The sequence below is a fragment of the Serinus canaria genome, chromosome 7 (assembly GCF_022539315.1).
Source record: "Serinus canaria isolate serCan28SL12 chromosome 7, serCan2020, whole genome shotgun sequence".
In the NCBI taxonomy this organism is placed as follows: Eukaryota; Metazoa; Chordata; class Aves; order Passeriformes; family Fringillidae; genus Serinus; species Serinus canaria.
The window spans coordinates 19,224,382-19,237,642 of record NC_066321.1 but is presented as its reverse complement, the minus strand read 5'-3'; the positions used below and the strand labels follow the sequence as shown (position 1 = coordinate 19,237,642).

The 13,261-nt window shown below is 36.9% G+C and overlaps 1 protein-coding gene across 1 annotated transcript in view; it reads right to left on the bottom strand.

Moving 5' to 3' along the window:
- MYO3B (myosin IIIB) overlaps positions 1 to 13,261 on the bottom strand; it is a 173,754-nt gene that overhangs the window by 141,933 nt on the left and 18,560 nt on the right. The window contains exons 7-8 of the mRNA XM_030241751.2: positions 11,555 to 11,631; positions 327 to 472 (exon numbers count right to left, since the gene is read on the bottom strand). Coding sequence (XP_030097611.2) covers positions 327 to 472; positions 11,555 to 11,631 — 223 coding nt within the window. The remainder of the gene's footprint in view (positions 1 to 326; positions 473 to 11,554; positions 11,632 to 13,261) is intronic.

The window sequence follows — 13,261 nt, the reverse complement described above, 5'->3', positions numbered from 1 at the left end:
TGGCTTCTCCATTTGAAATAAATGTTTTCATCAGTAGGAGGTAAGAAAAGTTCTGCTGGAAGGAAGGTATCTGGATATAATATGATTTTATCTTCCAAGGTAAGAAAAAAATATATAAGTCTTTCTAATTTCAAGGAGTTCTAAATAAAAATTATTGTAGAAGCCAGACTGAAAAAAAATAAAAGCTTTAACATTACAGATATTTATTGTCTTTTCGTAGAAGAGATTCTTAGGATTTTAAGCACAAACATTTGCCAAATAGTTCTCCTTTGAGTAGACTGCCTTTTAACAAACTAGTGAGTGAAGAGAGCCATCTAGTGCCATACCTTGGAATTTTAAAAAGGGTTTTCACCGGATGCATGTCAAATAAAGGAGGGTCTCCATCCCCCAGTTCAATAGCTGTTATTCCCAAGGACCATACGTCACATCGAGCATCATAGGAGTAGTCATACTGCTGTTCACAAGCAATGACCTATCAGAAGAGAAGCGAGAAACCAACACTTTAATCTAATTTATAACTCATGTCATCCAATACAGCATGAAAGTACTTTTTTGAGTCATGTCTAAAATGCTATGTAGCTATCAAATCCATATCATTTTTGCCTGTATATACCAGACAAAAGAAACACCACAAAAAGGTAACAGCAAATTAGAACTTCTCTTTTGTTTGTTTTCTTTAAAAACATTCTCTTTTTTTAAAAAATACATTAAGCTCCATAGGATGCTTTAAATATCTATACAAAGAACATCAATAACAAATTCTTTTTTTGAAAGAACTACTTACAGGAACCTATTATAATAGCAGAGAACCCTATTGATGTTATTCTTATTAACTTCTATGACTATTCATGAGGATAGACTGATTTGCACAGCTGGTTTTTAGATAAGGATATTCCATCAGAAATTTCTGCCCCTTTTTTTTGTTTGTTTGTTTTCTGTTTTGTTTTGTATTTACTGCATTTGAGTAGTTTAAAAAAAATCTTAGGAAACATACCATGTACCTTGTCTAAGAAAAACAGAAGCAAGCAGGAATCTCACCTTGGATATCAGAACTGTTTTACATCACAGACTTAATGAACGCTTCCGGCCAACTCACTGATCACATTCTAATACACCGACTATTCATGTCAGCTGAATCTAAATGCCAGATTCAATCCAAAGTTTAAATTTAGCCCTTATCTTGACAAAGGGATGAGACAAAAATTGCAGCTTCACTGCAATAAAATCATAATTTTATTATAATTTGGAACTGTGTCTCAAGTTCTTCTTCCCAAATCTCATCAATTAAACAATTACTTTAAAATAATTTGTTGGATCCTGGCGTATTGCTAGTACAAACTTCCATGTTTTTTTTCATAGTTTTTAAAGTATCTTTATTAATTTGTACATAAGATAAAAATAACATGTCCTAGGGTGGCTGTACCTATGTTCTAGAAGAGATTTTATATTTTTTTAACTTCTGTATTACTTCTCAATTCTGTGTTAGGGCTTCAGTTTGGAACAACACTTTGCACAGATTGCAACATGCAAGTCAGCAATGCAAGTAGCTGCTGGCAGTCACCTGTTATAAAAAAACCTTTCCTGGAGAAGCTGCTGATTCCATCTTAACCTCTTAGTTACTTTCTCCATAAACTGCACCTAACAAAGGCATTCCTGACTCTAGTAGTGATTCTATCCAACATGTCCATAGAAACTGTCTATCTCTTACTTGGGACTCATGACCCCACTGTAGCGCACTCATCATTTATTTTATCAGAAATTGGGGTGTTGGACACAGTTAAAATAATACTGAAATGTTTGGGGATGAGGGAAGTTTGCATTAAAGTTGCACATCAGTTAATTCCTTTTCTTTTCCTAGAGCAAATCAATCAAGAAAAATGAAGATGCTTCCAAATTTTTTATCAATGTTTTGACAAGTGTTAAGATCGCTCCTTCTCCTCAGTTTTTTCAGTTAGTATTCCAGAGAAAGGGGAGAAATCAAAGTCAGGACCACAGAAGAGGATTCTGAGATTTTTTCCATCAACTTGAAGAGGCAGAGCTTTGTTAGTTAATCTGGTGGTTTTCAAAATTGTCACACAAAGATCTTTTCTCCACCTCCCTTCTCTTCAACAGAATGTCTTAAATAAAAGCTCTGGAGTAATTTTTAGTTCTTCAGAATGTTCACTACAGCCTTGATCTCATCACGGAGGTCACTCTACCTCATGAATTATGGACAGTAGACAGCTTCTACACAGCTCAAGCAGAGTGCTTTAAAACACACCCATTTCAGAGGCCTTTATGATAATTTCATTTTCTTATACCATTTATGAGAGAGAAAAGTCAAATGCAAAAATTTGGAAAGTCAGTGTAGAGATCCATCAGAGATAAATAATATATTCTGAAGAGGCTATCACTGAAATTTTGCCCAGAGATTGAAGAGGAAGCTTATATTTCTTGTTTATTTTGGGGGTTTTCTATACAGTTCTCCAAATCATCTGAATATTCAATAAGAATTCCTCAAAAAAAATCATCATCCAAGTTGGCTTCCAAGGCCATGACTTGGAAATCTATCCATATGTGGGTAACTTAATGCACTGTGCTCTCCTTCCTTTTTTACCACATGAAAAATATTTTCTGCTTAGTATAAAATCTGTTAAAGCCCATTTCCTGGAGGTGAATACCTTGCCTGGATTCTCATAAGTGCACTGACTCCTTTGCAAATATTTTCTATTTGCTCTCAAACTTTACAATGCAGAGGAACACATTTTCAAAAGAAGGAAACGAAGGACTTGCTCAAGGTCACACTGGACTTCATCAGCAATGCCACACACATAGCTGCTCTCCCACATTCAAATATACCATGATTTTTCCCTACAAGCACATCACAAATGCTTCTAACTACAGGACGATGACAAACTTTGCTGTATACCTTGGTCTTATGAAGTTTAACGAACTACACTAATAAGTCTTAGAGCTTTTTTCATCTTCACAGTGTACTACCTACCAAAGAGAAAGGAATGTATAACACATCTTTGTGTCTTCTGCTCCACACCTAACAGATACACCTCCAGTACATGGCAGTATAATGACACAATGTCAAAATAAAATACTAACCAAGGGGAATTAGACACCATTAAATTCTCCTCCACTCCACGATAGAGGCTATGGTGATTATTTCAGAAAAAATAATCCCCTTAAAATATATTCTTTTCATAAAAGACATTCAGCCAGTGGACCATACGAACCAGTATGTTTTAGATTATTAGCTTGACAATAGTAAGATTAGCCTCACAGAAAAGATACAAAATTAACTACTGTCTTCACCCAGTATGCAGGATGTACATGCATGTAACGATCATTTTTGTTTGAAACAAGTATTCAGTTTCTGTGGAACTTATTATTAGAATCTTGCCAACTTATGTACCCCTTGAAGAAATGTCGATGTGACTAATTTCAATATTTAAAACAAGAATCAAATTTTTCAGCTTTTTCCTTGATGAAAGGTGTGCATCAGCAGTTTGCTTAATGTGTAGGCTAACAGAGCCCACTCTCTTGCAACATGAAGAAGAGAGTGTTCTTTAAATCGCAGCTTACAAGCCAGCCAGGATCTTGGGAATGCCCCAGTCCTGTACTGCCTTGAAAACTTGCTACTCCCTGCAGAGCAAAAATCTCTAAGAGACAAAACCAAAAGGGGCTACTGATTTATCTTTCTTTATATTCCTGTCTCTATCAGGAATTGAGACACTTCTTTTTTTGAAACATCTCTACTTTTCATTGGAGTTTTGGAGCTGAGAGTACAACTCAGCACTGCTGAGGTCTGCTCTGCCTAGCGGGGTATGAAGACAGAGAGCCCAGAAGACATAATCTGAAACTGGAGAACACGCTTCTCCCTTTCTTTCCTTGTGCAAAGACAGCACATTTGTACCAATTTTCTATCCAGCAAAATCCTCCCCTGCTTGTAAAAGCGAAACAGAAGATGTACTTTGCTTTGCTGCAAACATTATGTTCATGGCAAAGCCTCGGGGGTGATATAGCTAATCTTGAGATTTGCTAGTAAACATCACGGGAATAAACACCAAGTCCTTCACTTCAGCATGGGCTGGCTGCATGCACACAGTGGCCTGGGTTGCTAAGGAGACAGGCTGTCATCTTTTGTTTTAGTTGTAATTTCATCACGATTTCATGCCCAGTCATACTGCTGTAGGTTGAAAAGCATTCAAACACCAGACAGAGAAACAGAAAGTGTGATGGTAGCTGTCAACACTAATTGTGCTGAGGGCCACACTGGTACAAAATGAGGGGATAGGGAATTCACAGGTCTGGAAAAATGGTACATAAACTAAATCAGTCACACTAAGTGGAGGGAATTTAGAGAAGTCAGTGCCTAGGCATTCTGTGTGATTCATAAGTTGCACAGAAACACAAAAATTCAGAGACACACAAGATGACTTATATCTTGACAAGAGAATTTTATATTCAGGAATATAATTCTGCCTGTTCTGAAATCAATATAAATATTTCTCTGAACTTCTGCAAGTGCAGCGGCAGATCAAAGGTGGATTCATAAGAAGGAAAACAGTTAATACAGAGAACTGCCTATTATTTGGACAGTGGTCATACTGACTTGCACAGAGAGAGGAAGCTATACACATGTTTAGGTGAAGCAAAATACATCAAACCCTTTTAAGAATTATTAGAAGTGAACTTACTTTCACTTTGCCTCAGTAAATACAAAGCAGAGCTGCAAACACAGGCTAATAACAGCAGTGCAGATGTGCTACCTGGAGAGGACTGCTGCACAATCAGCGCTGCTGACCCCCGCGGGAAGGAGCCTGGAGTTTGCAAGGCTGCAGCTGCTGGGTGAGGCGGGGCTGGGCTCAGCTGACAGAGCCAAGTAAGCGGCTTATGTGGCGTGTGAGCGCTGCTGAGAAGCACTGCGCATGGAAAATGAGCGTGGCACTAAGCTGTTACCCTTGCTGCAAGGAAAAGGAGATTGCCAGCTGTGCCACTCAAGTGAAATCAACCAGCTGAACTTCTGGGTTCCAGCTGACACTACACAACCCAACTTCATTTGTTTACATTGAAAATATAATATTAAATATTTTTCTAATTCCTATGTACCAAAAACAAAAAAGCCTTTCACGATAGCACATAGCAGCACTGAGGATACTGAATTAGACAAACCAAAGTGATACTTATGTATCTCTCCATCACTTCCTCTTTCCCTCTTTTCCTTCCACTCTTCAAACATTCATATATTGAATAAAAAGCAATTTTCTGACTGAAATTGGTTCCATATTGCTGCATTTTCTTATTTGGATTTCAGTTCCTTATTTTGTACCATTATACAAATGTTTCCATAGTATACCAGAAAATTATTTCATTGTTATAAATGTGTCACGATAAGGCACAAAATGATGACACAGACACTGCTGCTCTCGAGGGGAACAAAAAAGAGCACCTTTATTTTCTGACTCCAACATTTATAGTTTTCCAAAGGTGACAGTGGATTGGAGGGTGACAGTGCCACCTCTCCAATGCCACTGGACAGACCAAGGGTCCATCAATTCTCTCCACCTCCATGAAAGAATGCAAAACATAGGTTATTTACAGAATTGTGTGTGAGAAAGTTTGTTGAGAGAATATAAACATCAGAAGGCTTACAAAGTTTTACAAAATCAGGGCGACATAAATGTTTCCAAAATAAGTAGTAAATAACATTTAAAACAAGTCCTATAAGTAATTATCACAATTAATATTGATTTATTGTAAATTAATTATATGCCAAGCAGTCAAATTTTACCAGCTGTGAGTAATCAATTTTTATTTTTAACTCACCCAAAGGAAATATTCCTGAGACCATTAGACTGCTCTGGCAACAGGCTACATTTGTAGGAAAAAGTAATACCTTTTATTGGACCAAATGTTATATTAAAGACAGACCAGCTTTTGGGCACAGAAATCTTGCTTTAATACCATGAGACCATCACAAACTCGATACTATTCATAATAATACAACTGGCATGTTTTGCTTCTGATCTAGAGAAGTACTCCTGACTAGTAAGTATATATACTACACACCTCACACAGATTTTCTAATGGTCTTTCACAAAGAAAGCAGAAACTAAGAGCTCCTCCTCCTCCACCCTCCTAAGTAAACATATTTCATGTAGGCAACTCAGTGCAGACCCACATGGTATTGAACTGATTTTCTCTGATGTTTTGGGCTTGGTTTTTTTTTTTTGATTTTTCTTTTAAATCTTTAAACACTCTACATGAAAGCTTTACAACCCCTCCATAGCTGCTGAAACAAAAAAGAAGCAACTCTTCCACACCCCTTCACAAGACTATGACTGTGTCATCAATGCTACTGGCAATGCTGCCTGCGGTTTCCTCCAGCTGCCAGGTGCTTTTCACGTGCCATGCTAACCCAGGTGGAGGTCAGCTCTCCTGGAGGCAAAGGAGGAGGGGACGCATTCTGCAAGATTCTGCTTTTGAGGGAGAGCTTGATGGTGCTGTCCTGCTGTGCTCTCTGCCTCTCTTGTTTTTAATGTCTTTTAAAGTTTGAAACCTCTGTATTCCATTTCAGACTTCTAAATCCACTGCTTTCATTACGGACTTTAAGCAACTTCAGTATAACTCCACTCCTTACTACAGCAATTTGTTAAAGCTTCAGTTTGAGAGTCACAGAAAAGAAGAAAGCAGGGGAAAAACCAGGACAGTAAAGGCAATTTCCTTGAAGAAATAAAAATCTGTATTCAGAAAAAGAAATCTTTTTTAAAATCATCTGTCACTCTCAGGAGGTGACACCTCAGAGTGACAGGCATTTCAACCATGTGCAGCCATTTAGAGACCTAATTCTACCCCATATTCTGCCACTGACCTGCTGCAAGTTTTTAAGCAAATCACTTCACTTCTATGTCCCTGAGTTCATCCATGCAGTCTTGCCCTGTCTATTTAGAGCAACTGTTCCCACTCCTCCCCCCGTGCCTTCCCATACTTACACTTCTGTAGTTCTTCTCTGGCATGCCTATACCTAATTCCACATGAAGCACAGCACTGCACTCAAATGCAGTGCTGCATTTTGAGAGGACAGCTAGTATTTCCTAAAAATAATTGCCAGTACACTGCAGTGTCCCAGCACCTTAACCTCCTGAAAAACAGGATGTAATTTCATAATGTATGTCATGAGGGAAATTCCTTTTCACCCTAGGCTTAATATAGTATCACCTATGTGGCAAATAATTTAATGCTACTTACCTTCAACTTTAACACTTATTTATTGCATTTATTATTTTTGCTCCTTAAATGTGTGGAATTTTCAAATATTTCACTGTTGATTCATCATGATGCCAGATACACAGAAGTTCTATAAAAGCAGCAGCAGATTTGTTTCTGTCAGTAAAGTTTTACTCTGAGGACAGTTGTTTGAGGGTTTTGGTTTTAAAATATGTTTTCAATCTTACCTCATGTACTGTAATTTACAAGGTAAAAAGACTATAAAACTGAAAAACTGTAATAAGAGCTAATTGAATAATCTATCTCTTATCATTAGCTATACAGGAATTGTTATACTTCCACAGAAGATATTAAAACATTTTCAAAACTTTTCTTATTAGAGAATGTGTAATGTTATTTATCACAAAATAAGCATAATTTTCCACTGTACAACTGTTTTCAAATGGCTTTCAGGCAGAAAATAAGGGTATATCCACTCTTGAAATCTATATCCTATTTATACTAAGTGGTGGATTCCTACAGTTCATTATAAATCAGCATACACAAAACTCTCTGCTTAGGTGGCAATTAAAAGTATAGTGAAAATGTGCATATGCAAAAAGCTAATTTTAGCAAATTTACCTTGAATCTCCTGATGTAAGCAAAGGGCTGATAAACAGAATAGGCTAAAATATAACAAGATGAGACTATACTAAATTGCTTCATGCTGGAACGAGTCCAGAGAGGGGCAGGGAAGGTGGTGAAGGGTGTGGAGCACAAGTCTTATGAGGAGCAGCTGAGGGAGCTGGGGGTGTTTAGCCTGGAGAAGAGGAGGCTCATCACTCTCTACAACTCACTGGAAGGAGAGTGTAGCCAGGTGGGGGTCAGCCACTTTTTCAAGGCAATCTGAACCAGGACAAGAAGTCACAGTCTTAAGCTATGTCAGGGATGGTTTAGGTTGGTTATTAGGTTGGAATTTCTTCACAGCAAGGGTGACTATACATAAACATTAAACATGGACTGCCCAGGGAGGTGGTAGAAGCACAGTCCCCAGAAGTCCTTAAGGAAAGATTGGATGTGACACTCAGTGCCCTGGTCTAGTTGACATAATAGTTGATTACAGGCTGGACTCGATGATCTCAGAGGTCTTTTCCACCTACTTGACTCTGTAACCCTGTTATTCTGTGATATTCTAACTGAGTTTGTTTCAAGAGTCAAGTTTTCAGCTAGATCATGATAATCTACTCATATGTGTGGAAAAAGAAATCTGCAATTCTATTTGAAGGTTTTGTTCAGTTGTGCACTGGAAGTTGAAAACAAGACGTTAATGCTTAAAACCACATACGTTAAGACAGTTCAGTACAAAAGCTCCAAATCTGATTTATCCTGCTAGCACATAACACAATTTACTTCAGCACAATAGAAGCAGATTTTAGGTAACTTAAGTGTTTGATAACAGGCAGCTTTAAACATACTAACACTATCCTGCCCTATTTATCTTTTATTGGAACACTTGTATTCAGTGTTTCAGTTTCTGAGAGTCTACATTTGTAAGCATGAAAAAATATTAATTAGGTTAAACAACAATTATTCATTTTCAGTGAGTCTACTTTAAAGCTACTCTCAAACTGACTTATCCTTGTCACGTTCTCTGTTGCTTCCTCACAGCCTAATTTTTACCCATATTTTAATTTTTCAGCAAAATTTTTGTGAATCACCAGCTCTGCTCAAAACAAATTTTCAAAGACAGATCTTTTTTGTCCTGATACTGCTAAGCAAGCCTGAGAGTCATCAGAAAAAAAGGAGCCAAGATGCTTGAGTCACTCAAATATTAAGCAGTTAAGCTGCTACTTTGAATGCTGCCAGTAAGAACATTGAGTTGAACACCTTCCTTACACCACCCTCAGACACTGCTATTTTCTTATGAGCTTCTGCTATTTCAAGTACCATGGCATATAATCCCTTTGAAATATTTTCCAAACTTAATCTTAAAATGTGGTTTTCTTCATTTTATTCATTCTTCATTTCTTCATTTGTGACCCAGGTTGATCTAGCGATTCCAGTTTTCAGTGTGTTTGTCTCCTGCTTATATACAGTTATTCCTACCTGTCAGCTTTAAACATCCTGCTTGTTCTTCTCCAGGTTGGGGTTTGCACTGGAAAATATTTCCTGTCAGCTTTATCTATTATACTCTGAAACACTACTGTAGTCTCTTCCTCCAAGGCAAGCTTTTTCATCTCCCCTCTTCGCTCACTGCCAGATGAGATCCCATCATTACCTTATGCATTGACTGAGGTAACTATGTTTCACATATAGATGAAGTCCAATTGAAAAAAAAAACCTTCATGCTTTTTATTTCTCCCTGATTAGTAACATTCATTCCTGTTCAGTTATTTTATGATATTTTGGGGTTTGAAATAAATTCTATCCTATGTCAAAAACCTTTAGGCAGAAAGATTTTTTGTAAATGGGTGCAAAAAACTGAGTTAAGTGCCTTTCTAGGTTTACTGATCTCACCACGATCTCATCTAGAAAACACTCTTCCTAATAAACTGTTACCCAAGCATACCTTTTCATTTTCTTTTCATTTTATTGCAGTCCTAATCTTCCATCTTTCACATAAAATTTGGGCGCATATTTTAAAAATACCAGAAAGATCTCCCCAGAAATAAATTAAATTGCATCACTTGAAACCTGTCATTTATATGAGCAACTGCAGTCACTTGAGCAAGCATGTTATGCAACCTGTCATTTAAAAGCCATTTCAACAACAGCATAATGGATGTCTAAGCACCTTACAGCTGTTGTGCAGACTGGCACACCTATGAAGCCTGGTGTGTCTCACACAGGTATGTAAATGTAATCTGGGTTACTATGGTTATGATATTGGGTTGGTTCTTTCAACAGATCTTTTCAAAACAGGAAGAATTCACAGCTACACCTGTTTCTGTTTGACATGCCATGTACATAACATACCTTGATTACATGTGTGCTGTATGTTCAAGTCAACATTGTTCAGATCAAAATATCTGCTTATCTCTTTGGCTTTCTGCCACGAGAATAAACACCTTCAACATTGCAGGGAAAATAAATTTGGTATAATTACTTCCCTTAATGGCAATTATTCAAGCAAAGCAGTACCATGAAAATAACCTATTATAATCCATGTTCAATAAAATCTTTCATAATATGTCCATTATTATCTAGAGAAGTATTTCATAGAGGTCTCATTTTAGAAATGTCTCCAACGAAGGTGATTCCATAAATAATGCTTTCACAGTGGTTTCTAAGGTATCTTGTGTCTCCTTTGTGACGTAAACTGGTTGTTATGGAGATGGTGAAATATCAACCGTTCTTTGTGAGCCTGTGTGAGATCATTTTTAGACCACTTACAGCAGCATATTTTCTCTGCTCAGCTATAATCAGCCTTCCTTAGCAACAAAACCAGATGCATAAAAATTATGAAATGTTTTGAAACAAATGTTTGCACAATACTTTTAACTCTTCAACCTACAGAAATAGATCTGTGTGCATTTGTAATAGATAAATTCCATCCCAAATTCCCCAAAACTCACATGGCCTTTAACAGAAAAGAGGCTTGTACTGTTACAAAGGCTGAACAACTTACAAACAGACAACTCCTGTTTTAATCCTTGTTTTTAAATTTCATAATCCATATCTTTCAGAAGTATTTGTGCTCCTTAAAGCAGGGAGCACAAAGATTGATATCTTGTGAAGATAAAACACATTGTTGAACAAACTTTACTTTGGTAAAGTACAAACTTGTGTTCAACAGTGTGTTAAAACTTTTTAGAGCTTCATGAAGTAGAAGGCAAAGGGTTATGTCTGGATAGTAGTATGTAAAATTATGTAAGTAAGACACTTTAAAATGGGCTAAGCTACCCGTATATTATTTTTATCAATTTTTTAATCTATGCTAGCCCATGTGTCTAAGTTTAAAGGCCTCAGTTAATGATTAAGGTTAAAGAACACATGGGTCAGTCAGGGTTTTGCAGTGTGCAAGACTATAGCAAGACTGGAAAGGAATTCCTCCTTCTCCCCCCGCAGAATTTACATCACAGACAAGCACCCCAAAACATACAACATTTGATTGGAAAGTCATAACATTCTTAGGACCCTCATTTATTTGTAGATTTGCTGTAATTTTATGGAAACACTACAGAGAAGAAAATAATGATTATTAGAAATCCATTTTGTATACTCTAATAGTGTATTACTTTTACTGAATAGAGGACAAGATGTAAAGCAGAAACACAGTCATAAGGGAGAGAAGAAAAGATCCCCTCCTATCATATTGCCATGAATGGAGACAAGCCAGACAGGCACATCTGCCTACCTCAGGTGCCATCCAAAAGGGTGTTCCCACTGAGGTGTTTCTACGCAGCCGTGTGCTGGTGAGCTGGGCTGAAACACCTGCAACAAAACAGAGAAAGAAACTTGGCTTCAAATTCTCTGTCATTTTGGTAAGTTTATTTCAAATATCTGGAAAACAAAACTCAAACCTGTGAGCACAGCTGCAGAATGCCTGTCCAAAGTAGGTGCAAATTATTTGATTGATTTCAGGCTGCTGTTTGCTTCAGAGTTTATTTGAGATATTTTTTTTGTGAATGACTCTCAGTTTGAAGCACTTTTATTCAAACTTTAAATCCCATTGTCATATAAATATCCCAGATTTCTTTTTGCTGTTTTCATAAGTATAAATGACAACTATTAAAATTACAACTTGGCTTTAAAACTTCTGTTTCAGAAATGTACTGCCTGAACATCACATACTGGGAATTTGTTCACTAGCATACCTGCAGAGGCTCCTGTTCAACAAAACACTTATGTGCCTGCTTGAATGTTTCCCTAATGAGAAAAGCTCAGAAGCTCAAGCTCACACTGCAGCTTGTACTTAGGGAATTAAACACATACTTAAAACAAAACATTAGCTTCAGAGCTTTGCTGACTGGGGCTGGACTACTGAAGCACAACTGAATAAAACAAAAGAATGAACTAGAGTGCAATCAAACAATGTTATCAAATCAGAAGTAACTTTGACAACAAATCTTCTGTGCTCTGGTCAACATATAATTGAAGGAGTTCAGTTCAGTAGCATTCCAATGAGGTGACACAAAGCCAATATGAACTTAGAAATACATTTTGCTTTAACATTTTTTAAAAACAAAAGCCACAGGGGTTTGCTTTTTTGGCATTACCCAGAGACAAAAATGAGCAGAAACACATATAATACACATTGACTGCTGCCAATAAATAAAAAATATTAGACTCATAAGTTAAATTGTTTGATTTCTGTTTCCAGCATTCAATTTTATATTTGTTTTAAAATTTTCAGTATAATTGCAAGTCTTCAGTGATTTTGTGAGTACTTCTGGGAAACAGTTAACAAGCCAGCACATACAACAAGCCTCCGTTCATTTCACTATGATCTCTCTTCAGCCACCTTAATTCACAGCTGCTATCTAGGGATATTCCAAACAGTGCTGAATACCAAAGAGCTGAGAGAGGGTGAGCATGAGCATAAATGAATGATAAGTTGCAGACATTTTAGGTCAATTTACTGTGACCATCATTTATTCAAATATGCTGTCGACAGCAGTTGAGGGAAGAAATGTGTGTTATGTTGAAAAAACAAGCTGTGAAGTCATCTAGTAAAGAAAAGCCTCAAAGATATCTGTGTAACCCTCTGTAACCTAATATCCATATGTACAGCCTTGAATATGAAGCAGCTTTTTTAAAATCAAGATTCTGTCTCATTCTCTCAACTGAATGGATAACATTCACTGAATAGGTCATAATTTAATTTTTAATTTAAAATGATTATTTTCTTTTTCTTTTGACATATTTCCTTCCCCACTCACCAAGCAACAAATCTACTTAACATTCCCACAAAATGGCAGAGGATTATTAGTTCCAGGGATTAACCTAAAAATATCCAAAGCATCCACTGGGTTTGGGTACTTAATCTGAGATCTTTCAATTGTCAGGCATTCCACAAGCCTCAAGTACAGCTATAGTAGATCTCAGCTGCAGTTCAAGAACA